Below are 25,843 nucleotides of genomic sequence, written 5' to 3' on the forward strand. Positions count from 1 at the left end.
ATCTTTTTGCCACGATGGGATGTCTCTGTCGTGGGAAGAGGGAGCCCTTACCCTGTTGCAAAAAAAAACCCCGACCCTCGGGCAGGTAGGAAGGGAGCAGAGTTCAAGGTGTCGTTAGTCTAAACGATCCCTTCAGATCTCCAACTCAGGTTAGTCGTGTAACCCTGCAGCAGTTTAGGGTTCAAAGCATGGCAACGGCAACTAGAAGGAGCACTTGCGTGATCTCGACATCATCGCATAGATGGACATGGAAGGGACCTGACCAAGTATAGATTAGTAAGGTGCTTTTCCCTGGTGATAAAAACTGTGATTGAAACATCCAGGAGGCGTGATCCAGTCACGTCTTACCTCAGCAGAGAGCCAGCCAGGCTATATTGAACAATCTATACCGTTTTCTTGTTTACTGCATCCCAGCTGAATCTCTTCCCGTTAAGAACTAATGGTAAATAATTACTGATGGTACTCTACGGAGAAGAGAGAGCAATTCTCATCAAGGGCTGTATTAGGTGTCAGATGCTTGTTTATGTTTTATGAAAGTCTAGGTACACACAGATAAATGTCTGCATATTTGTAGAACAATGTGCCTCTCCATATGTGCATGTCTATATGTGACGCTCCCTGTGCAGAGGTGCGTACAACTGCATTAAAAATGACCTCAAAACAAAAGATTAAGTTTGAAAATTAAAATCCTTAAAGCTCCAGCCTTTTATTAGCTGTTTCCATTCTGCTTTTTCAAAAATACCCTTGTGCTATCTAGGGCACGGACCAGACAATGATGGAGCAGCTAGTCAATATTTTATCTTACCCTCGTTCTTCAGTGCTTCGTTTGTTGAGCTGTATTCAAACCGTGCTTGAAAATGGAATTAATAATTACCGCTGGGCTTTCCTGTGGCGCTTACTGCTGTAACACCCAAGTCCTCCCCGACCTCCGCGTGCCTATATATGCATGCAAGGTTGTGCGTCTGCGTGGTATTTTTACAGCTCCTCTGCAAAGAGAGACTAGTGTTGTCCTGGTTCACAGGTGACGAAGTGAGGCTCAGGGAGGTCCAGGTCCAGCACAGCCACCGGTTTTGGGTGGGTCTGGGACTGTGAGATGACTCGAAGTGACAGCAAGTTATCCACATTTAAAGTCAAATGACCACTGAGTTCAGTGGAAACTCACAATTTTTAATGCCTCGGCATCTTACATTGCCAAGCTCTAGTGCTGGGCATGGAGTAGAGACGCAAGAAATCAGTAACTGCTGGGAAAAAGTCTGGGGTTGCTGCTTTCCTCAGCAGCTCCCAAGCAGTCGAAGGCAGACGCGGAGCTGAAAATCCCCTTCTCCAGTGCAGCGTTCAGCTGCTTCAGCTGGGACTGCTTTGCTTCTCTTGCCCTTTGCTGCCTTATTAGTTCAACTTTGACAAAGTTTATTTCCTGTCGAAATAATTTTTTCTGCATTCTAGTGCCCTGGCTTGTTCTTACAATAAACACAGCTGTCACTGGGGTGGCTGAGGCATTGGGCCCTATCAAAAATTGTACTGTGAACTGGTAACCGAACTGTTTGCGTATCAAGAATAGGGTGCAAGCAGCTCTAGTAATACGGTTTTCTAACTCTTGAGTTCTTGATTTTATGACCTTGGCTTCTTTAAATGTCAGTTTTGTGTATAACTTCCTAGGCTTTCAAAAAATAACAAACCCCAACCAAACACACTGGAAAAAATGATCAAATAATGTAAATTTCCCTAATCTCATTCTTCGAGGCAGCTGAAGTTATTTTTGTTGAAACTTTATAAGGAAGAAATTAAAAAGATTCCTTTCCAAGACCAGCCTGAAGATGAGTTTGCAAAATCTGAGGTGGGTTTGCGATAGGAAGACCGGCCGGCTTCACTGTACGTAGCACGGCCAGCTCAGGGCACAGACACCCAGAAATACTTTATTCCTCTTTCGGCCCCTCCGGCAGGAGGTTCCCTCCTGCCTCTGTTTCTTCGCTGGTGGGTGACGGTGGTGGAGCTTTGCTGCGCGGGGCAGGGGAGGGAGCGCCTTGCCGTGGCGCGGCCAGGCAGGGTGGCGGGGCGGCGGCGGGAGGATTTTGGGCTTCTCAAGAGGGGGGTTGCCCCCCAGCACCCGGCGACGGGCGGGGAGCACCACCGCGGCGGGTGCCCTTCCCGCCCGCTCGCCGGCCGGGCCCAGCCTGCCTTGCAGATGGCGGGGCTGGGGACGGAGCAGATGGGGGAGACGCGGACGGGGCGGGGGGCGTGGGGGGAGATGCTGATGGGGCAGATGGGAGGTGCAGATGGAGGGGTGCGGCCGGGGAGAACGCTGATGGGCGCAGGTGCAGATGGGGCAGGTGCAGATGGCCCCTGCCCGCCCCTCTGCGGAGGGGCAGGGGGAGGAGGAGCGGCCGCCCGGCTCCCCGCTCTGCCGCCCCTTGGAAGACGGTGGCGGGCCCCGCTCTTGCCGCTGTGACCGTGGCGTGCCTGGGGCTCGTCGCACCTGGAGCACACCCCGAACACCCCCAAACGACGACGTCGCCCGGCCTTTCCTTTGTGTTGAGCCCCAGGTGAGCCCCTCGGCGGGGATGATGGAGAGGCTCCCTCCCGGGGCCGGGTGCTGCGTCCCTCCGACCCTTCGCTGAGGGTGGTGCTCACCCCCAGCGAAAGGCCAGCACATGACCGGCGCTCCACTTTAGTCCCACTTAAGCACTATTTTTAGGTTGCAAGTGGGGGAGGAGGCCGGCCGGGAGGGAGCGTAGCCAAAGCAGGTGCCGGCCCCGCACGCAGGGGCGGATTTTCGCCCCCGCTGCCCCCCAGATCGCGGGCTACAATAAATAGGCAAAGCGCTTCGGTTTGCCGCTCTGCGGGGCGCGTCGCACGCGGGGGTTTTTAGTCCCGGGCGAGTGAAATACCTCTGCTTGTTTTCAGATGTATCTGTTACTGCTTTTGTTGCAGCAAACAGATTAGACGAGAAAAGGTCAAGATGCAATTTGAATCTGTGTAAGAACATAACAAATACTTTTCTCGGTAATCAGATACAGTAAATACAAGTACTTATTTACTTGTAAATGTTAAAACATTCACAAATTATCCTCTCGACTTCAGCAATACAAACTTAACCGTCAGATTTTCAGACTATTTACTTTTCTTCTTTATATGATTCAAGAATATGTATACAGATGTTATTTAAACATTGTTTTGTTAATGGGAATACATGCGAAAGCGGGAAGAATAGAACTAAGAAAGAATATATGCTGCAGGTTTAACGAATACGTATTGTTTGTTATTCCAGAGTAAAATAAGACAGTAGGTGTTTGTGACGTGAAAATCATGCCCTCCCGCAAAAAAACACAACCCCCCAAGAAAACCATTAAAAAAAGGGATCTCACTGGGTGAATTGTTAGAGCGTTGGAGCAATTCGGAATATGTGCGGTAAATTAGCTGTTCTAAACCTACCATGTGCCAGGCTTTTCCAGCAGATTTTTACATTTATGTTTTCACTAAGTCTTAGCTAATTGTTATGCCTTTCACCTTGAATGCCAATTGTAATAATAATATTACATCTGTAGTCTATTTCTCTGTTCTTAAATTACAGCAATCAGGAATACTCGCTAGGTAAAATCCTGTATAGTTACTCATAAGAAAATATTGAAATCAGACGAAAAAATGTTTAGCTTGCAATATTGCCTTAGACAGCCCTGGAGAGCTGCCAGGCAGCCAAGGTATTATTAGAAAAGCTGAGCAAATAGCTTGCAGGGGGGAAGAGCTCTGAATTTAGAGCCTTCAGATACCATCGTATCACTGGATTTTAGGCTGGCTTTTTTTTTTTTTTTTTTTTTTTTTGGTTCAGTAAAGCCATTTAAAAATACAGCACAGTGGTTTAAACATGCAGGGTTTGGTTTCAGCACGTGGGTTTAAGGAGTAGTGATACAGTTTTGGGACGAAACACGGGTGTTTTTCCAAAAGGGGCAGATGCTCGGAGGAGGTGGATAAAGAGTTTTTTGGGGGGAAATACTCCCCTTGGCCTTGAGGATTTCAGGTGGAGCAGAGGAAGGTTGTCCATCCCAGAGAGCTGATAGACCCTGGCAGTCTCCGCGTGCCCCAAACTGCCCCAAAACAAAGGTCACGACATCCAGGAGCACCAGGGGAGGATGTGTCCCCTAACCATTGCTCTGACATCCCTTGGATTCAGGGTGGGCAAAACCAGCAGAGGAAACACCATTTATTTCAAGAGCAAACATGGAATCATTTTGCATGAATTAACAGACTAACTAGTGGTGGCCTGAGCATTGAGCAAATAAAATAACCGGTGTTATTTTGTTCACATAGATGCTTTTTTGAGAGGTAGAAAGGTTGGTTCCCACTGCAGAGCATCGTACAGTGCAAATGGGGTTTAGCTGCCAATAGTCTTGACTAATGAAAGATGCTTGGCACTGGAGAAGTTAATGCGCAACCAAAAAAAGTCCTGTTTTCCCTTGGGCCTTCCATCCTCTTCTGGGGTGGTTTTGTACCAGACAAACTTTTTTTCAGTTAATATTCTGTAACGAATGTGCTGTCAGGTGTCAGGGAAATAAGACGAAATGGCGCCGTGCAAACATTCGCCGCTCGCTCTTTTCTCTGCTCCTGGCTTAGGTTCGCTCTGCAGGATCAGGGTAGGGGTCAGAAGGCTTTGGTTGCTACTTTTAATTTAAAAAGGCTGAGATTCAGGTGTGCGTTGTCTCAAAACAGGAGTTTGGCTTTAAAAAAACCCATCCAGGACACTACTGTATTGTGGAAATGCTGCGTTGCAAGCCAAGGGAAGGGCTCTGTGCCGTCTTCTGTAAATGCAATTCTCAGCGCTTGGATTCTCTGTAATGCGAGAGATGCTTCTGTCAGGAAAAATGCCCTCAATATATATAAAAAAATAAAATAAAAAATACTTACCCTCAATATATTAAAAAAAAAAAAAGAGAGAAGGGGAGAGTAATGGTTTGTCATTGCTTTGCAAGTCAGGTTTTGGTCTATTCTTGTCATAGCTATCTGAAGAGTGTTTACATACAGTTTGCCTTTGGTATTTTGTGCTTGCACAGACCTGATCTCCACCTATTTTGTGTCAACAGTTGCTGAGATTGGTGTAGAGCGATTAACCGTTGCGAACTGAAACGCCAGCACGCGGAGAAAGGTGCCCTCGGAGACCCTCTCTCGCACTTACATCAGGCGCTAGCTCCAGGCTGCACCTGCGTAAAACAAACGGCGTGGTTAAAAAGTCAGCCTGAAATATTAAAAATGGGGCAAATGTTGCTTCCTTCTTGGCTAAACCAATTTTCTCTTCTCAAAAAACGAAACACAGCCAGAGGCACAGGGTGAGGACGTGCTTTCGAGGGCGTGCGTTTTGCCCTGCCTGCCCTGAAATGATTTTGGTGTAAATGATGTATGGCTGGCTATACCAGCGTTAACTCTAACGAGGCCTCAGCCTTTTATTTTACTTTTGAAAAAGAAAAGAAATGGCAGCAGATGCCGCTGAAAAAATATTACTTCCGCCATTCTTCAACGAAATCTAGGTCATGTAACAGTTTCACGGATTATTTTTTTTTCCCCCTGTCCAGGCACTGGAGTCCTTGTGGCTTTTTTGGCTAATGATAAAATGCAATAGCAATCACTCCTTTTTAATTCAGCTTTATCCCAGAGAAGTCTGACTTCACACCTGGCTTATAATAGGTGGTTTATACCGTCCGGGGGCCGATCCCTGAGCTTTCTGTGTCCCATGGTCTCACAAATTCTCTTTATCTTTGACATCCCCCTGATGTCCCCGTGTGTGTTTTGTTTGTGTTGTTTTCTGAGGATGTCTTTTCTCCTGCCCTGAATAAAATGCTGTCAGGAGTAGGATTATAAGCAAAATGAATTACTTCACTTAATGGGAAATTACGTTTACATAAAGTAGATTACAAAGTAGGTTATTAGCAGTGGTTAGAAAACAATGTTTTGAAGTAGCATGTCTTGGGGGGGAGTTCATCCAGAAGTGTGGGGTTGTTTTTTTCAGGTTGGCTGTGACCCAGAATTGTATCCTTTGTGGTTTCTGGGGGAGAAAGAAAAGGAAAAAAAAAATTTCAAACCAGTTTTGCAGGTGCCCATATCCCACAAAATACGCCAACGTGCTCGTGTTTGTTGTCTTGCCAGCGGTGGGGAGGATGCAACCACAGGAATCCTCCGCCCCGAGCCGATGTCTCAGGGTATAGACCAGAGCGATATCAAAGCCTATTTCGTGTACAAATCACAGGTTCCATATAGGAGTTCATTACGTTTTCTCTTTGGGGGCTGCAGGGGTGTTTTCCTCCAAAGACAGACACTTATCAAGGCTTTTGGTTTGGCCACCCTGGGTTCGCTTCTCCTTGTCCCGCAGGCTGGGGTAGCGGGTGTGGGCTGACAAGGTACAGAGTTACTTCGTACTCCTTAAGGGGTCTTCTGGAGACGAGGAGGGTGAGGACGTCCATCCAGGAGTGTGGAGAGAGCATTTCTCGCATCCTTCAGTGAGCAGGAACGCACTGAAACCAGCAGCAGGTGTGGGAGCAGCCTCTCTGGTTTCGCTTGGGCTGGTGAACCGACCACGGCCTCCAGCTGCCATGTCGTAATTGCTATAGGTAGGGGTGAACGGGGAAAACTTGGTGTATCGAAAAAAGCCTTGGACCTCAAAGGAGGAACCTCTGTGTTTAGACCACTTGTGTGGCAGGAGAAAGCTCAGAGACCAAGCAGGCACCTCTCCCAAAAACCACATTCCCTTAAATAAGAATTTATGCTGAATTGACAGAGGGCAAGGCTGGAAGAGAGAGGAGTGTTTGCAAAGAAATAGCGAGTAGTTTGTCATCAGTGCTCACCCATTCCCAGCGTGACCCCCTGCACTGAGTGGGACTCAGGTTGTTGGTTTGAAGTGATCTGCTGAAGACAAGTCGCTGGCTTGCACCCATGGCATGCACCGGGCCAGGACCGAGTTACAGAGTCCAGACATGCTCTGGCTGAAGACTCAGGTGGAAAGTTGAAGGTTCAGACCTCAGAGCCGGGAGAAAACGCCGAGCTGGGAGATGCGCATCGCAGCCTGGGCTGCTCGCAAAGCTTGCAGAGAGCTTGCACACCCACTGCCACAAGCGCTCGGGATGTCCCGGGGTTTGTGGCACGGCTTGCACATTGAAGCGCTGACGTCTCTGTCCCAGCAAAGGCTGTGAGATGAATCGCTCTCCGAATCTGCAGTGGAAAAGCAGCTATGCGGCATTGATCCTTGGGCAAGGGAGAGCACTTTTGTGGGGGGCAAGATTTTGGCTGTTGTGTTTTGTACCCAGCTGCAGTGTCGCACTGGGTGCAGTGCTGTCCCAGGTGTGAGTTAGAGCAGCCGTCGTGCTGCCGTACTAGATGAATCCTTGCCGTATTCCTTAAAGGCTAATTGTGGCACACGGAGATCAGCGGAGTACAGCTGCGCTGGGATTTGGGAGCGGGGAAGAGACGGGAGGTCAGCTCCGCTGGCGCTTTGCCATGTAAAGATTTCCCCTTACATCATCTGGCTGCTGAGGGCGAGCTTACATCTGCTTTGCGCCCCGAGGGAATTGCGGTGTCAGGGAACGAGGTTGCCACGAGCCCTCCCCGGCGCAGCCGAGACCTGCGGCGCAGCCTCTGCTCCGGCTCCCTGGCATCGGCGGGGAGACGCCTGGATGCCGGACCCGGATTTTCATCAGAAACTTTCCGTGTCGGCGGAGCTTTTTGGAGGGCTGAGTAGGATTTGTGGATGGAGAGGAGGAGAAGGAGTGGAGCGTACCAGCAAGGCCAACAGCAGCTCGCCTGTGATGTGGGAGGGCACTGGAGATGGGCAGAGCCAGGAGGAGCATCTCCAAGGAGCCCTTCCCCGGGCACGTTGGCACTTCACTCCTCTCTAGCGAGTCCCTCCCTTGTTTTTCATTCAGAAATAGCTAAATAAATACAAATAGTCTTTAGCTCCATCCTGCTGGGAAACAGGGAAGATTTTGCAAGACGGGAAAAGTGATTCCTGCCCAGCTTTCTTCTAGAAAGACCCATCAAGCAGCCACCAGCCGTGAACCTTGTGCGGAGATGGGGCTGGGGGAACATCTGGACCAAGGGGAGAGCAGGGCCAGGAGCTCGTGGGTCCATCACGTTGGAAAGCCATCGGCTGTCCCTTCTCCGCCATGAGCACGAGCCACCACCGGGCTCGCTGCCACCACGAGGCGGTCACCATGGCTGCGTGGTGTCCCTGCGTGGCTGGCGGCAGGGTGCTCCCCCAAATCCGGTCTGTTTATTTGGAGGCGGGATACATCCCATGGTGATGTGAGAAGAAAGCATGGTATGGAGCAGGAGGGGAAGCAGGGCTGAAGGGCTTGGGAGAAGAGCAAGCACAAGAGGTGGCCAGAGGTGGAGCTGGTGCATGTTGGGCCGGCCACATGTAGGGTATGGCCGGCTCTCTTACAAGGAGCGCATACCTGATCCCGTCTCCCCGCTTTCTATCTGTGCGCTCGTGCTCGCTACATTAGCGGAGCTGGCTCGCGAGAGATTCAATAGCCTTCTCCCACTTTAAAGCAACTTTTCTGAATGCACAACATGAATCCATCGGTGGGGTCACATAGTAATGCTTGAAGTCAGAAGCTATTTTTAAAACTAAATTGCAGAACCACACGTGGCTTTCATTAGTGCTTTACATCAAATTTGTCAGCTAATTAGTGGTTTTTCATCGCTAGTTTTTGCATAGTATTTTATTTGTTCACTCCTCGATACTGTCTTGCGACACCCCCAGCCCTATATACAGTCCCCAGCGCTGGTGCTGCCAGCGGAGGAGGGAGGGAGAGGACGGCTTTCAGGAGATCTTCCTGATCCTCCTGATGGATGGACTCACTGCGTTTGGAGTATATGCCAATATTACGTGTCTGGAGTGGGCGGTTAGCAGCCCGTGTGCTCTCTTCCCTCCCTACCTCCATTTAGTGCTGTAAATGATGTATTGCAGTCCTGAACTGTCTTCAGTTTGGAGGAGGAGGAGGAGGAGGAGGAGAAGGCAAGAAAAGTTGCCAAACATGACTTCATAAGGTTTGACTTTAAATTGAACAAAGTTTCTTGAGTGTCTTGGATTTTTTTTTTTTTTTTCTTTACAAATAAAGGGAGTACAGAGAGCATGGGTTGCTAATGACTGGTAGTTACGGGTCATTAAGCTCACTAACTGACTTCAGGATCAGAACTTTCTAATAACGGCAGTAAGCACTCTTTTAACATTTATTTCTCATTTTAGGGATGGGGAGATGTGATTACCATTCAAAAGTCTGCAGTTATTTTTTCTGTTCATAATTACAGAGGGAGCTTGCTATTTTTAAGGCTGTTTTTAACACATTTGAAAGTATTCTGTGAAATAATTTCTATGGGTTTTTCCTTCTCTTTTGCTGGCTCCTTTAAAAAGCTCTGGAAAACAAATACACAGGAAAAAATGAAAATATGTTGAAATAAGGAATAAAGCAGCTACTGAAGTGTAATAACCCCGGTTTATAGCACACTTTCCATTTAAATTGTTTTTATTAGAGATAAACCTGTTACGCGTTGAGGAATTAAGTGCTGAATAGAGAAGGTTGTTTCGCTGCTGTGTAAGAGAAGGATCCCTGTAGGTAGAGAAGAGTACGATTGGTTTTACAAGTGAGTTATTTGCCAGTTTGGAAGGCTTTGGTTACTTTGGCATCTGTTATAAAAATAGATGATTTTGTTTATTGTCCAGGGGGATACTTTTTTTTTCAGAGGGGCAACAGAGATTTTAGCACTGGGCTTCGTAGGTGCCGTGGGCTTTCTCATCATTGTTACGCCTGGTTTGCTAGAAGGAGCTCAAGGAGAAAATGAGGCAGAGGGATTTTGGGGAATTTCTTGGCACCGCTGTCGATACACAGACTTCTGGCATGCGGCACTTCGGGACAATATTGAGAGGGAGCAGCCTGCAACTCCAAGTATCAAAAGTCAGTGATGGTGTGAAACTCTCCTCATATGGGAGGGCTGGAGGGAGAGAAAAATTCAATATACTGCTAAGTCTCAGCATCTCCTTTCAGACAGCTGATCCTGGAAAATTTCATTCAAAGACTGCAAATTGGAAGTCCCCACAATCTCTCTGTCGATTCTTGAGCAAAGGTGACTTTGGAAATTCGTGACAGCGGAGGAAGGTCTTGTTTTATTCACCCAACAGGAGTGAAATACAAGGGGAAGGGAGAAAGAACAGATCTGTGCGGAAAATGTCACTTGGGCTGTAACCTGAGCCTTAGCGAGCTGCGCCTTTCGGAGGGTTGGGTGACCCTCCGAATATCCTTGCTCTCTGGCTGCTATTATTGCAGCCAATTTCCAACTAAAATAAGTCTTTTGTCATCACCGGCCGTGCCGCCTCTCACTGAGAAGAAACAAAAGTTGTGCGTGGCAGCGAGGGCGGCCAAGCTGGAGGTCAGAGTGCAGGGGCGGATCGCCGCATCCCCGGGGCCGGGGCTGGATCTCGCCCGTGGGACCGGTGATGCACCAGGCGGGGAGGCTGCCAGTGACCTCTGGAGACAGACCCTGATCCAGAAGCCTAAGAGAAAACATCCTAGTAAAATGCAGATTGGGGAAAAGAGGGTTTCCTCCTCCTCTTCAGGGTTATGCAGGTGGAATAGCTGGGGTTTTTCTTGCTTTTTGGGGCACAAGTGCAGTCTCACGTATCCAAAAGGGCAAGGAAAAGTTGACTTGAAAAAAATTTTAAAAATCCTTCAAACTTCTGTGTTTGCCCAACTGTTCAAATGTTTCTTCCATGCCAGATCCCTCCCCTTGCAAAAAAAAAAAAAAAGAGGAAAAAAAAAGACAAAAAATCAACCCAAAGCATCTTTTTGCAGAGTTCTCGACTCTCCTCAGGCAGGGAGATGGGTACAACTTGTACGCTGAGGGATCTCGTGTTGTTTGTGCTGCTATTGATTCTGCTTTTTGGGGGGAAAAACCAAACCAAACCAAAAAAAAAAAAACCAAAAACCCTTCCACATCAGAGAAAAGGTACCAATGCACAGAGCACTTGTATGGAGAAAAATACTTTACGCAAGTCTCTGAGCCTGTGTGGGGTCTTTACTTACACCAGTAAGGTTATGTGGCTGTCTTAATCATTAACTTACGTTTTATGCAGAATCTTATTTTGACAGTACTCCATTTGAGTAGCACTTAATATGTGAATATCTTCTTCAGGTCCTGATTCCTCTGGGGAAAAAAAATGTGATTTAGGGTTTCTTTCCCTTAAGATAGGTGAATGTGAACATAGGGGAAAAGGGGCAGTGAGATTTTTCCTGTCAGGTTTTCTGTTCCATCGTTTTTGCTGGTGTTATGTCAGCCCCGGCGTTCTGTAAATTCAAAAAGTGATCAAAAGATCTTGGCCCTTCTATCAAAAAAAAACTGCGGAGAGTATGAAGAAATTATCCCCATGCCTATATATTTCTGCAGCAACAGCTAATTAGCAATTTTGCTTGCAGAGAGTTCTCAAATGTGATTTATAAACATCACAGCACTGCGTTGTGCTCTCGCAAGGCAAGCCACATTAATAGTTTTAATCTGAGGGGTTCTTACGGACTCCGGGTCTGGGATGCAGGAAGAAACTTGAAAGTGAATACTTTTTTTCTTTCTTTTTTTTTTTTTAATGCATAGTGGTTTGGAGTCTACTATAATGCAAAGTAAAGCGTTCTGTTACAAAGGCAGGGAGGATGGGACAGAAGGTTAAAGGGCATCCTGGAAACAAACAGCTGGACCAGTTTATTTAAACAGATACAAGGATGGGGAGCTGACCTCCGTTTGACTTCTAGTGGGAGGAGCGAGAATGTCATTTTATTACTTTGCCCAGAAGGAGAATGTTCTTGCGTCTGAATTCCCCCCTGAAGACATCCAAACACCGGGCTGTTTGGCAGAATTGCTACTTATAGAAAATACTTACGCGAACGCGTAGGAAGAAGATAACTGTTAAGTACCTGTGTGTAAAATGTGTGTAAAGCAGGTACCCCAAGCGATAGCGTGGGGCAAACAGGTGAGAATATGTTTTACCATAGGCGCGTCTGGTGGTTAATTCTGGGTAAATTCTAGCTATTTAGCTTATTATTCTAGCTGTATAGCTCATCATTATGAGACACCCCCCCCTTTCTTATTAAAAGTGCTTGTAGTTTGGAGGAGAAGGAGGAGGAGGTGGTTGCGTTGGAGTGCGTGTGCTTGATGTTGCTCCGGCTTTCTTTGGGGTAGAAGCTTTTGGCAAGCGAAGGTTTCGGTGACCAGCCAATCTCACGGCTACCAAAGCCCCTCCCCTCCTGCCGCAGTAACAGGTCCCGGGAGCCGGGCGGGAGAAGGATGGAGGACACGCAGCCAGAGCCTGCCAGGCCAGCAGAAAGGAATGGCTGGGGCACCGGGGTTTTGTGGTGGTGTTTTACTTAGGAGAGTTGCTGTGAAAATTGCTTTCTGCAAATGCAGATTACAGATATTAAACAATTTTCTAATTGGTCATGGAGCGAAGGCAGCTAATGGGGGAAAAATAGCAGATTTTTTTTAATCGCTTATTTCACATGGTGTTTGTGCTACACCTGTGCTTATAATGAGAAAGGAGAATTAGTCTAACCTTCTGCTCACATGATTCTAATTTTCATGGTTTGTATAAGATAATGATAAACTGATTTGCAACACCGTTTGCTGGAGTTGAGGGTTGTTTTTTTATTGGAAATATGTAGAAAAATTGATCCGGTACTGTTGCTGACAAAACATGACCTACTTCAGGTGTAAGGTTTCCAGATCAGCACCCGGAATTGGTGCCTCTGAGCCCATCTTCTTGGGACGGGTTTGATTAGGGCTCATCATCTTGATTAATTTTTGCGGGAGTTGGAGTAACGGGAGCCAGTTGGGAATGGGAGATGGGAGGAGACCGAAATGGCCGGGCTTCTCTTTGATGAGGGCACAACAGCCACCACAGGGCGGTGGTTTGCGATTCTTCTCCCCGCCGGCGTAGGGGAATGGATGGGCAGAGCTGGTTCCCGCAGGAAGGTCCCGGTGGCTTTATCTCTGCGGTAGGAGGGCTCCTGCTAAGTCACCCCAAGCAAAGACAACAAAAAAAAGCACCAAGTAGCCCTTTGTGGACTTTCCCGTTGCGTTCTGCAAGCATAGTGTGGTTTTACCCACTTATGGGGGCATACATGTTTTTATTATTCTTTTTCTCTCTCGTAAAGAATGTAAAGTCCGGTTATGAGGCTTTGCCGTGATTAAATCTCGATGGAAATTTTTTCCAAATGGTTTTTAACTAAGCTTTCTGATGAGCGAAACCGCGAGAGAAGTTCTTCTAACGCTCTGCAGACAGGTTCCCAGCCACGGTTTTGAGCCTCCTGATTTCAGTGCCACGAGGACTGCCCGCAGAGGAGACCGAGGCACTCGTGATCCTCCTCCTCCTTCTGTTTTGCTCCAAATTATTTTGAATATTCCTTTCCCAAATAAGCACTGCAAGACTAACTGAGGGGACGAGCTACAAAAATGCAAGGAGTACAGCTGCAGATGGCTATTTTTAAAAGCGACTGTACCTTTTTTTATTTCCAAAGATCTGCTTTTCATTGTTCGGGGGGAATTTTCAGTAGTCCAGTAATTACAGTTTAACAAGATGTTTGCTGTAAATGGTCAGGCCTAGCTGGAGAAAACAGGATTATAAATTCAATTACTGTAAAGCTATGACCTCGCCTTGACCCCTCAGACTTTGCATAAAGAGGGAGGGGGGGGAAAAGCCCACCAAGAAATGGCTAGGAGGAATGCGCGGCTCTGAAGTCCCCAGCAGTGTGACTTAGCGGTGATAAAACTCCAGACGTTCCCTCATTTGATGGGGTTCTGCCATCACAGTTCATTATCTTAATAGTGGGCATTAAAAGGGAATTAGGTTTGCAAGAGGTAGGGGCAGGTTTTGATAAAAAAAAAAAAAAATTGGAAAAAAGAAGTCGGAGGACGTAAGGCAGAAATGGCACTAATGAGGGGGAGGTAGCAGATGCCCTCACGAGCATCTCGCTGGCTTCGCCCGTTTTTTTTTGCGCCCCGTTCTGAATTGAGAAGAGCATTGCCGGTATTGTTTCCTGAAATCTCAGCTAATTCCCCTGTGAAAAGATGAAATGGAAGTGTCCGACTGTGGTAAAAAGCAGGCAAACATAAATCAGCTCGGAAACCCCAAGCTCGTGCTCTCAAAGGTCATTGGGGTTAGAGGTTTTGCAGCATTTTGCATCCCCACGCAGCCCGATGGAGAGCACCGCAGCGGGGCGAGAGGGCGTGGGGGTGGGTGGAAGTTGTCCCTTCCCTAACCGTTTGCTTTCCTCTTTTTTTGTTGCAGGTTTATTAATGCTAGAAGAAGAATAGTTCAGCCCATGATAGACCAGTCCAATCGAGCAGGCAAGTCCCCCATAGTAACTGTATTCAAGTCACGCAGGCGAAAACCATCCTCAAGCCATTCACCGGGAGGTCCATTACCTGGTAAATAAATGAGAAATGAATGCTGGGAGTGATTGACAATTAAAATACAACCAGCTTTGTTTCATTACAACCCTAATCATTTTAACATGATTGAAATATTTGGGGAAAAAAAGACGTTGAAAATTCGAAAAAAGAAACTAAAATGATCCACTTCGTGACCGGACTTTCCATACATGTTCGGAATTAAAGTTATTTTTTATTTCTTTTAGTAGTTGTTTTGAGTTTTCCTTCCCAGCTCCCTCTGCTCCTGTGACCACTCCCTGGTGCATGGCTTGGTGTGGAATTGCTGTAAACTTTATTACCTGTCAAAAGGGCAAAGGGGTCAGAATCGCTTGTGGGACTCAGTAAAGTTCAAAGACATTCAATGAGGTAGAGCTTTATGTGCTTTAATAACCCAAGGCAGCTTACTTCTGAAGCCAGCTTTTCATGTACAGTTAAAACCTTGAGTTCAGGTAGTGGTACTTGTATAGGGTCCTTTTGTCCCTCGTCTCTTCTTTTTAGTAGCTGTCCTTTGGGATTGCTGCGTCTTCGGGGTTTACTTGGGGAGGGGGGATTTTTTTTTTTAATTTATTTTAAAACCTTAAGTTTTCTCATGCCGGCTCTGTCTGGGATCTTGGCTCGCAGCTCTGTGTGGGTATTTTCCCTCGAGGAATAGCCCATTACTCCCAGTTGGTTTTGTCTTCTGAGTCTCGCTGCCAACGATCCAAATCCATCGTTGTCCAAGATGCCTTTGGGCCACGCTTCCTCTTCGAGTACATTCGATTATTTTGTCATTAGAGGTAAATATCTGGCATGGACGTGTTCAGGACCCGCTCTTAGGAGCGTAATTTAACACACTGAGATTTCAGTGTGACTATTCCAGCCATAAAATCCGACTCCTATACAGGTCTTTGCATTGACGTCAGCAGCAGCTGGAGCCGGGGCTCCTCGTGTCTCGAGATTTCAGATCGCTAACTTCATTTCCAAACTCAGAGTAGGAAATTAAGCCAAAACTAAGCAAGCTTGTTAGCCTGGCTGGTAAATTCAAACAGTAGATGTTCTTCCCTCTTTTTAGAGCCGGCATCGATAGCCACCTCACGCAGTCCCTGGGTGGGGGGGTTGTGTCTTGACGCCGTGAGAAGAGGTGACCCTTTTGGCTGTCGCTAAAAAGCAATGTTCTGCGCTTTTCCAGTAAGTCAAGGAACACCCTATAACCCCGACGGGCAGCCGATGGGAGGTTTCGTGATGGACGGCCAGCAGCACATGGGCATCCGAGCGCCAGGTAAGCCCCCGGGGGAGCGTCGCCCGCCGATGGGTGACCTCGGTCGCGCCGCCGCAGGTAACCGCACCTCCGCCCTCCGCCGTCGTCTCAGCTGCCCGCTTTGCCTTGCCTGTCCTCTGCCTGCCTTCCACACCGCCGAGGGGAGCCCGGCGTCTTCTCGCTCGAGCGGTCCCGGACCCTCTGCCATGCGGTGTTTCGGAAAGGGGCTTTTGGCACTATCTGTTGACTTTGCTCATTCTCTGGCATCTTCTTGGATTTTTATCTCCCTCTAGGACCTATGAGTGGAATGGGCATGAATATGGGCATGGAGGGGCAGTGGCACTACATGTAACCTTCACCTAGGTAACCAATGGCAAAGCCAGGGGGAAGTAAGTACGAACGGGGTCTTTGTTCTCACTTTGTCCGAGGGATATTTGTCTCCTTGCATTTCCCTATGTTCTCCCTGCCCATAGCCTCATGCTTGTTCTTTCCTTTCCATCCATCCCTCCATCCATCCGTCCTGTGCCTGGGCTCCTTCGGGTTTCTCTCCCTCCGGTTCAGCGCAAGCTTTCCGAGCTCCCAAACCCCCCGTGTGCGCGCGCGCGCCGTACATCGACGCCGCCGTACATCGACGCCGCCATACATTGATGCTATTATCCATCCCCGAGCACATGACAAAACAAGAAGCAGCCGGGGAGGTGGGGGAGCCCGTCGTCTTGGCAACAGACTGATTTGCAAAATGTAAGCGGTCTGCAGCAGCGCAGGGAGAGGAAAGAGCATGTCCCCAAAGTGTCATAAATCTGTCTAACCGCAGTTGATGCATGAGTTACATTTCTCCCGCTAACCTGCAAGACACCAAAAAAGCCAAACGGAGACTTCTCATAGGTAAAAAAAAAAAAAAAAAAAAAAAAAAAAAAAAAAGCGCGGCTTCATTGACTTGTGTTTTGGAAGGCGATGGACGAAACTTTGATTTTTTTTTTTTTCTGTAATTTTTTTTTTCAAGTTTATTTCTCTTTGTCTGTCCGTCATAATGGGATTACGTGTGGCAAAGGAAAAAGAGAGAATACAAAATAGAGGTGCGCGCAGCAGGCTATGGAGCTTAGCCCAGGCTAATTGACTATATCCAAATTAAGTATGCCATCACTTGCAGTGTGACAAATGGATTTGACTTATTCAGTATACAAAAATAGAGATCATTAATGCAATCTTCAGTGGCAGGCCTCGCGAAGAAAGCCTAGAAAAACTGTCCCAGTTTTTTTTTTTTTCCCCTCTTGTCTTTTTCGTAGGGGAAAATACATTATACAAATGTTAGTTGGTTTAGGTTTTTTTTTTTTAAAAAAAAAAAAGAGTAAAGCGGTTTGAAACACTGAGGCACCAGTACCTTGTTTAAATGGTGCCTGATTCTGTTCCTTTTGCTGTCTTTCTGGAGTTAAAAGCAGTTATTCCAGCATCTTTGTTGTGGCCCCAGCCTATATTAACGTGGGGTTTGAGGTTACCCAGGCCAAGTGTATTTCGTAGTCGTCTTCTCTGGGTGCAAGTCAAAACTAAGTTTTAACAATTAGCTGTGAAAACATTCCTCTGAGCTTGGGAATGCAACAGCCTTATTACCTCATCATGGAAATTTCTAGCTTAGTTAATTTAAATATTGTTTCTTAGTTTCTGGGTCAATTAAATTTAAATGATGTATTTTATGCTTCGTGACCAATTAAATTAATAGGTTATTACAAAAAATATTATCATCTTTTTTGATTAAAGAGCTGTGAGTACAGTATATTTTATAAGCAATTTTCATTAGTTCAAAACTGTTCCTTTAGGCTAGATTAAGCAGCTATTCATTGCTAGAGCCTTGAGACCTGATTCCAAGGTGTTCGGCGCATTCACAGCGCGCTCTTACTTAGAACTAAAGCCAATTGAACCTACTTAGCAATAGCGTATGCCTTTCACCCTTGATGATTATGGAGCTTATAGCTCTCCGAAACAATACACCTGTCAGTTCCCATCAGCTACAGCAATCCAAGCAGAAGGCAGAGGCCCACGGAAAGCAGGAGGTTTTATTGTTTTAGGTCCAATTTTTTTCTCGTTCTCCCAAGCCCACTGAAAGGTTGGCTGAGTTGCGCGTCTGATACTGTCGGACAGAAGTGAGCGGGGGAAAGAATTAATTGATAACTGCTATTGGTTTTTTTTTTTTAAAACGTGTTTAAAAATACAGGTTTGATTTAACGATCGTCCTTAGTAATCCTATCCATTTCGGCTTCATACGAGGCCTTTGCTCAGCATTGGACGTGCTTGCCGTATAGCGCCTGATTGAATGGCGCAGAGACTTGAGACGGATTCCAAGTCATCGGGCTTGAGAGCCAGATAAATAACTGTTGATAAACCCCGACACCGATTTAACTCCTCTCGCCTCCCAAACCCCTCATTAGCTACTGCAGGTTCCCCGCCTTGTATTCCCGGCACGCTTTTACCAGCGGGGAGATGAAGGCGGGTAGCTGGAGCAAGGCCACGCGAGATGGAGCCCACCTGAGCGCCCTCCTCGCAGGGCTTCCCCGGCTTGGCGCCGCCGCCCCGTGTGACGTTGGTCGTCATCGGACGGGCTCTGCCTCCAGTTGGAAACCTCTCCATCCCATACGTTCCTAACCGTAACAGCAGAAAGCGGTTTTCTCTCCCAAAACTCTGCGTTTGGAGGGGGGGAGCATGTTCTTGGGGGCTTTTTTTTCTTTTGACCTGGGAATCATTCCCGTGGCCGTCGTTGGGAGTCCGTACGTGGGCTCGGATCCCACAGAGGCAGTTGCACTCGCGCACCCGTGACTCCGCGCCCCACCTTCGGCGCGAGCCCGGCCTTCCTGTGCCCGAGCGGAGGAGCGTCGCGGCCCGATGTCGGTAGTCGATCCCCACCACTCACCGCCGCCTCTTTCTCTCCGCAGGGCTGCAAAGTATGCCAGGGGATTATGTGTCTCGGGGTAGTCCAATGGGTATGAATATGGGACAGCCAAGCTATACCCCACCCCAGATGCCCCCCCATCCCGCTCAGCTGCGTCATGGCCCCCCCATGCATACCTACATTCCTGGACACCCTCACCACCCAGCGATGATGATGCATGGAGGACCACCCCACCCTGGAATGCCCATGTCAGCATCAAGCCCCACAATGCTTCATCCCGGCGAGCCGGCAGTGAGCGGACAAGTGATGGACATTCATGCTCAGTAGCTTAAGGGAAATACGCGTTGTCTGCAGCGACGGTAGATTTCAAACATTGTCTTTCTGCAATGACTATGGAGTTCTTGGCGTCAACTTTGGACCAAGGGACGTTCCGATTCTTCACAGGGACCCTGAAAAGCAGGAAAACACCAACCGAAGTCAACTTCTGGGGACATGCTAAATACCTATATAAGACATTAAGAGAACAAAGAGTGAAATATTGTAAAATGCTATTATACTGTTATCCATATTACGTTGTTTCTTATAGATTTTTTAAAAAAAATGTGAAATTTTTCCACACTATGTGTGTTGTTTCCATAGCTCTTCACTTCCTCCAGAAGCCTCCTTACATTAAAAAAAAGAAGCCTTACACTTTTCCTGCAAATGACAGAAAGGGCTTATTTGCAGGATTTTTAGAGCATTAAAATAACTATGTCAGGCAGAAGAATCTTTCTTCTATCCTAGGATTTCAGCCATGCACACTCTCTCTCTCCCCTCCTCTCTCTCTGTCTGTCTTTCTTCCCTTTCTCTCCCTTTCTCCCCGTCTCTCTCCCTCTCTCTCTTTCTAGCCTGGGGCGTGAATTTGCATGTCTAATTCATTTACTCACCATATTTGAATTGGCCTGAACAGATGTAAATCGGGAAGGATGGGAAAAACTGCAGTCATCAACAATGATTAATCAGCTGTTGCAGGCAGTGTCTTAAGGAGACTGGTAGGAGGAAGCATGGAAACGGAAAGGCAGTGTATTTGAAGCCTAATTGTCACATCAGAGCATCCTTGTCCCCATGCAGCAACCACCACCTTGTACATCACTTCCTGTTTTATGCAGCTCGAAACATGGACTGAAGATTTATTTTTAATATGTTGACTTTCTTTCTGGGCAAGACATCAGTCATGTGTGCATTTTTTTTTTTCCCCCCCCATAGTCCCATCATGGAGCATTTATGTATACATTGTAAATAAATTTTGTGCAAAAAGGACTGGAAAAATGATCTGTATTATTGCAATTTTTTGTAAAAGTAGCAGTTTGGTATGAGTTGGCATGCATACAGATTTACTAAGTGGGATAAGCTAATTATACTTTTGTTGTGGTTAAACAAATGCTTGTTGATAGCCTTTTTCTATCAAGAAACCAAGGAGCTAATTATTATTAATAATAATCATTGCACACTGAGTCTTAGAGTTTCTGATCGAAACAGTTTGGATTGTATAATAACTCAAAGCCCAGTTGTAGTAGTTTGAGTGCAGTAATGAAATCTGAATCTAAAATAAAAACAAATTATTTTTTGTCATGGTGACTCTACTGCTTGCAAAATTTGTTTCCTGCCCCCCTTCAGTATTTGTAGCCATTCCATCCCAAACTGGGAGCCGAGCGGCTACAAAATTCAGCTAGCTCCAGAGACCTCCCCATCGTTTTGCTATTTAAGTATCGGCTCCGTATTTAAAGAATGTGAAAGTAATGCAACGCTACGTAAAAGAAACTTTCTCAGAACTTGCACTGTGAATTGTCAGGATGGGAACTGTTGCCTATTAATAAATGTAACATTGTAGGGCATGATCAGAGATAAATTTGTGAATAGTATTACCCCCCTCCCCGCCCCCAATTACAGATCTCATACCCAGTTTAAATTATTTGAACCACTGACTTATGACATTTCTCTCTGGAATTGAACATATTAAGGCAAGAGGAAAATAAAACTCGGAAAACATTGCCCGGGCGATGCATATTTGTGAGTAAAAGACGTGCTGGTGCGAGGGGCTGCGGGCCCTCTGCGAGCGGAGGCTGGTGCAGGCCGTCCTCTCCTCATGACCCAATTTTCTCGCACATCTGTATTTTCTGCACCGCGCCCGGCGAGCCCGGGTAGGCCGCCATACCCCCCCCTCTGCTTTCCCTAAAACGGCAGCTATAGAAAAAAAAAAAAAACTTAAAAAACGCCAACAATCCAGGGAATAGGAAAATTACATAAATGTCTTTATGAAAGGCAAAATCATGCAACAGCCCCCCCGCCCCTGCCAGCCACCCCCCGGCAGGCCCGTGTCCCAGGCTGCGGGGGTCCCCCCAGGGGGTCCCCCCCGCCTCCTGGGGTTGGGCAGGGGTGCAGGCAGGGCTGGGGGCAGGCAGCGCAGACCTTTCCGAATTAAGCAAGCCACCAAAACGCGGTCTTCCCCCCACTCTCCCCGGCAGCTTGGACCACCTCCCCCTCTTTCTTTTTTCCCCTTGTAACTCTCCGTTTTCTTTTCTTTCTTTTTCCCTTTTTCCCCCGTTTTTTTAAACGGCCGCTGTGCCGCCAAAGGGGATGCGCATCCCGGCTGCCGCTTTGTGAGCCCGGAATAATGACACTTCTCTGCCAAAACGTGAATGAACGGGGCTCGCTTTTTGCCTTCTTGTTTTGTTTTGTTGTTGTTTTTTTTTTTTTAATGTTTCTTGAAAGACAAAAACAAACCGCCCTCTTGCATGCGAGGGCACACGCGTCCCTTCCTCCTCGAGGTGGGGCACAGACCTTCCTCCGTGGGAGCTTTTTTTTTTTTCTTTCGGGGGGGTGTGCCCATTTCAACTTAAACCCGCTATTCTATCCCAAGACATTTAATCAGCTGTAATTATAACACATTCAAAATGAAGAATATGCCTTGACAGTATTTTTATTGTTACTGTTCATCGCATGATGTTAGACGGCTTCGGAGGCACAGGAAAGAGAAGTAAACGGGTTACAAATAGGGAATTATCCCTCGTTTAGCATTAAAATTCATTTAGATAAAATTGCCACAAACATTTAAATGGGGAGATTAGTTCCCCCTCACGCCTTATTGCACTCTCTCAATGGCTCCGTTAAGAACATTTTACACGTTGGAAATTCCGCCTTTTCGGGCCGATCGCGGTTTCCTAGCGACCCGCCTTTCACCGCACCGGGGGGTGCGGGGGGGTCCGGGGCGGGGGGTCCCCGGCCGCGTCCCAGGGCCTCGCCCCGGCCCCGGGGGCTGCGCGTCCCGCCGCGGGGTGCGCTCGGCGCTGCGCGGGGGGCGGCGGAGTTCGGGAGCGGGCGGGGGCGGGGAGGGAGGCCGCGGCTCGCAGCCCCTCTGTCCTGCCGCTGCCCGCCGCGGAGGAGGAAGAGGAGGAGGAAGAGGAGGAGGAGGAAAGTCGGCTTCGACTGCCATCTCTTGGGGGCTCGGGAGAGTGCCGCGGGGAGCGGGGGGGCTCCGCGGACGCCCGCGCAGCGCCGCTGGCATTGCGCACCGCCGGCCGAAAGTTTGTGCGAGCCTCCCCCCGCTCTTTTTTTGTTTTGTTTTGAGCCGCCACAATTTCCCGCTTGCACCTTTTCTTTTTGTGCCCACCCCGCCCCGGGCGCAGCGTCCCGCGGAGGCTGGTGCGCGCAGTGCCGCACAAGGCGGGCGCAAAGCTTTACTCCCCCCACGCCCCGGGGCAGGGGGGGGGCACAGACTCGTCAGCGCGGTATTTGCGCGCATCGCTGCGCGGGGTCGGGGTGAGCACCCTCACTCCACGAGGTTTTTTGTTGGTTTTTTTTTTTTTTTGAGGGGGAGCAGCAAATCACAGCGAAGCTGAGCGGTGGGGACCGAATCCCCACGCCGGGCAGCGGGGCTCGCGTGGGGGGTGCCGGCCCCGCCGGTCCGGTCGTGCCCCCCGCAGCCGCAGTACTTTTGGGCTCAGAAGCGGCACTTTCCGGACACGCGGTGAAGATTTCCATCCCCCACGCTGTTGCGTGGAAAGTCCCCGCTACCGGGGCCTCGCTCCGCGCGTCCTGAACCCGCGTGGAAAACTGTAGGGTGTTAACTCCCTCCCCTGACCTTGCTGTGCCGCCCGGGAGTATAAAATAGATATATAGAAAGCAACGTTTGCCGAGGGCCGAGAGGAGGCGGCTGCCCCCGGCCGCGGGCAGGGGCGGGCGGTGCGCGGCGCGGCGGCGATCACGCGTGGGGCGTGGCGCTGCCGCCGAGGTGCCGCCTGGCGCTGGCTGCTCCACCCCGGGCCGGGCCGCTGCTTTGTGTGTGCCGGGCGGCAAACCTTCCCCGTCCCTTTCGTGCGTGTGGAAGCAACTGCGTGCCTGGGTGGCAGCTGCTGCCAAAGCCCCAACTAACTCTTTGGGAAGAGCAAGGGGGAAAAGAGTGAAAGGCGAAAGAAAGACTGTTCATTTTTTTTTTTCTTCCTTTGGTGCCATTTTGGATGTCATCTGTTACCTTGGTGACTGTGCTCAGCCCCCAAAGCCCCTGGATTGTTAGGGGGAAAAAAAAAAAGAAAAAAAAAGCGTGCTATTTCTGCACCGTCATTTATCACTGTCACCGCATAATGATTCCCCTCGCAGCTCCTTATTGATGTTTGTAATTGCATTATCTCATAAAGGGAGGGGGTGGCGGGCCGGGATGATCAATGGAGCCGCGCCGAGCATGCCGGGGTCAGGGGAGGCGGGAGGCGGCGGGGCCCCCTCCCGGTCCCTGTGTCCCCCCCGAGTCCGTGGGTCCCCGCCGGGTCCCCGCCTGGCAGACAAGTCCCGGGCACCCCCCGGAGCAGCCGGCGAGCAGGGCAAGGGAAGCTCCCGGGCGGGGCCGTCCTTCTGGGACACCCCGATTTTGGGGGGCCTGGAGGAAAAAAATCAGGCCCCATCGAGGGAAAAATTAAAGTGGGTTTCATACGATTTGGGTGGGAAAAAGCACTCGGGAAATTCTCCCCCCCTCCACAATCCTAAGCGTTTGGCCGGGTACCTGCCTGCAGGGCGGCGGGGCGGGGCCGGGGGGGGCTGCGCTGGGGCTGCGCGGCCCCTCCGCGGGGACCCCTTCCCCGGCAGCATCCCTGTTGCCCCTCCGAGCCGGGCCGCGGAGGATGCGCGGGGCCCCGCGGCGCCGCGGGGAAGCACTGCCGGCGGTTTCGGGGGTGGCCGGGGGGGCCGGGAGCCCGTCGGCGGGGAGGGCGCAGAAACGCCACCCGTTTCCCGCATTTAGTTGTTTTTTTGGTGGGTTTTTTACCGTTTCTTCTCACCGCGGCGGAGCGGCGCCGAGCGCTCTATAGAGAGGGCAGCGCTGCTAAAAACCCCAAACCTGAGCGGGGTTTGCTCCCCCTCCCGCTCCCCCCGCTCTGTACAGATTACCAGCGAGGTGAAGATTAACCCCTTTCCTCTCCTTCCCCCACAACACGAACTCCACGCGCAGCGCCCAAAAGTTGTTGGTTTCCCCCCCCCCCCCGTCCATTTTTCCCGGAGGATGAGCCGGTGCACCCCAAAACCCGGGACCTGGGGGGACCCAAAGCGGAGCCTTGTGTGAGCCAAGGCAGAAAGATGCTGAGTTTGGCACAGCCACCCCAGGCAGCCCCGCAGCCTCCCTTTAACGCGCAGCGCTAAACCGAGGGGAGAGAGAAATCCCCTCCCTCTCGTCCTTCCCCGCCTCGATCGGCTTTCTCCCCAGGCTGCCCCCGCCTTCCCTTGGAAATTTAGCAACCCTTTGGTTTGGAAGTAACACACTTACACCCCAAGTGATATTGTTCTTTCCCCTATAAATATATATATATTTAATCTTTCTGTATTTCCTCTAGGAATGAGGGTTGGCGCTACCGTTAGCCTTGTAAAGAAACGCCGGTTGTCTGCTTTTACATAAACATTCACGTTTCCAAATAAACTTTATAAGGTTTTCAATTGGAAAGTAAAGCAGTCGGCGCTGCGAAGCAATGGGGCGAAGACATTGCACTTGAAATTTAAAATGTGAACTAATCCAACTTGGCTATTTTTTTCCCCTTTTTCTGGTCTGATAGTTTGCAATCTGGAGTTCCATGCTTTAAAAAAAAAAAAAATTAGTGCCATAGCCCACGGTTGAAATAGTGAAAAATTAGTCTCGTTTCAGAAATTATTTATTTATAGAACGAACATGATTAAAACATAAAAAACACACAAACTGCAGCTGCAACAAAAAAACCCCACCGTGATTTACGATTATTAAATCTTTGATTGCCATGTTAATGTTTCTTTTTCTACCTTTCATTTGCATTTTAATCTATCGAATCTTTACAATTTTGCTGCCTCCTACTCGAATGATTGATTACACATCTGAAAGAGAAAAAAAAATACTAAGCTTTCTAGACGAGCTTCTATTTTTCCTCCCCCCTTCCCTTTGCTGGTTAGCTTTCTGAAACCTTCCTCAACAATGTTAATGCAAGCAGGACAAATTAATTATGCTCTTTTAAATGTCAAAGGTATAAATAAAAATGTGTGTCCCCCCTCCTCCTTTTTCCTCTCCTTTACCCCTCGCCCCAAATGGGAATATTTTTCCAAGCCGCTTGTTTTAAAAGCAAGAAGGAATCACCCTGGTAAAATACAATTAAAAGAAACATACGCGCAGCATCCTGACTGCAAATAAATATTATTGCGTGGGCATTTACCTATGGAATAGGGGAAAAAAAAAACAACCGGGAGAGGTGGGGGGAGGCAGGGTGGAGGGGAGGGCTCCCGGCGCAGCGGCTCGTCCTCAGCTTTGGGGTACTTTCTCCCCACCCCCCCAAAAAAAGGGGGGTGTGTGTCAGGGAGCAGCACCCGGGCAGAGAGGAACACCCCCGTGGGTTCCTCCTCCCCCGCGCCCCACGGGCCCGGGGGGGTAGTGGAGAAAGGGGGGAGGAGGTGTATTAGCGCCGGGATTGGGTCCCACCTGCCGGGGATGCGCCCCACGGGGCCGTGGGTGCTCAGGCGGGGATCGCCATGGGGGGACACCCACCAGGGGGCTGCCCCACGGGGGGACGCCAACCTGCGGGCTGCCCATAAGGGGACACCCACCCCGGGGATATCCCCTCGAGGGGATGCCCACGGAGGGGCACCCACGCGGAGCAGCCCCCCGGAGCAAGGGGCTGGAGGCATCCCGCGGGCAGGGCTGGCACCTGCGGGGGCCGAGGGACAGCTTTTTGGGGGGGAATCAGCGGGAAAAGCGGAAAGGAGCGGGCAGGGCGGGAGGGGCGGAGGCAGCGGCGCGG

The 25,843-nt window shown here is 49.1% G+C and overlaps 1 protein-coding gene across 2 annotated transcripts in view; it reads left to right on the top strand.

Moving 5' to 3' along the window:
• MEIS1 (Meis homeobox 1) overlaps window positions 1-18,893 on the top strand; it is a gene marked incomplete at its 3' end in the record, with an annotated part of 107,471 nt that extends 88,578 nt beyond the window's left edge. Inside the window, exons 10-12 of one of the 2 annotated variants that reach the window (XM_081998182.1) lie at window positions 14,306-14,364; window positions 15,617-15,706; window positions 18,610-18,893. In XM_081998182.1, the coding sequence (XP_081854308.1) occupies window positions 14,306-14,364; window positions 15,617-15,706; window positions 18,610-18,893 (433 nt within the window). Of the gene's footprint in view, window positions 1-14,305; window positions 14,365-15,616; window positions 15,707-15,978; window positions 16,038-18,609 lie in introns of those variants that run through there. The other variant, XM_081998183.1, reaches the window with a different exon arrangement.
• Between the last annotated feature and the right edge of the window lie 6,950 nt (window positions 18,894-25,843).

The sequence above is a fragment of the Phaethon aethereus genome (assembly GCF_964289735.1).
Source record: "Phaethon aethereus genome assembly, chromosome: 3".
NCBI classification, from domain to species: Eukaryota; Metazoa; Chordata; class Aves; order Phaethontiformes; family Phaethontidae; genus Phaethon; species Phaethon aethereus.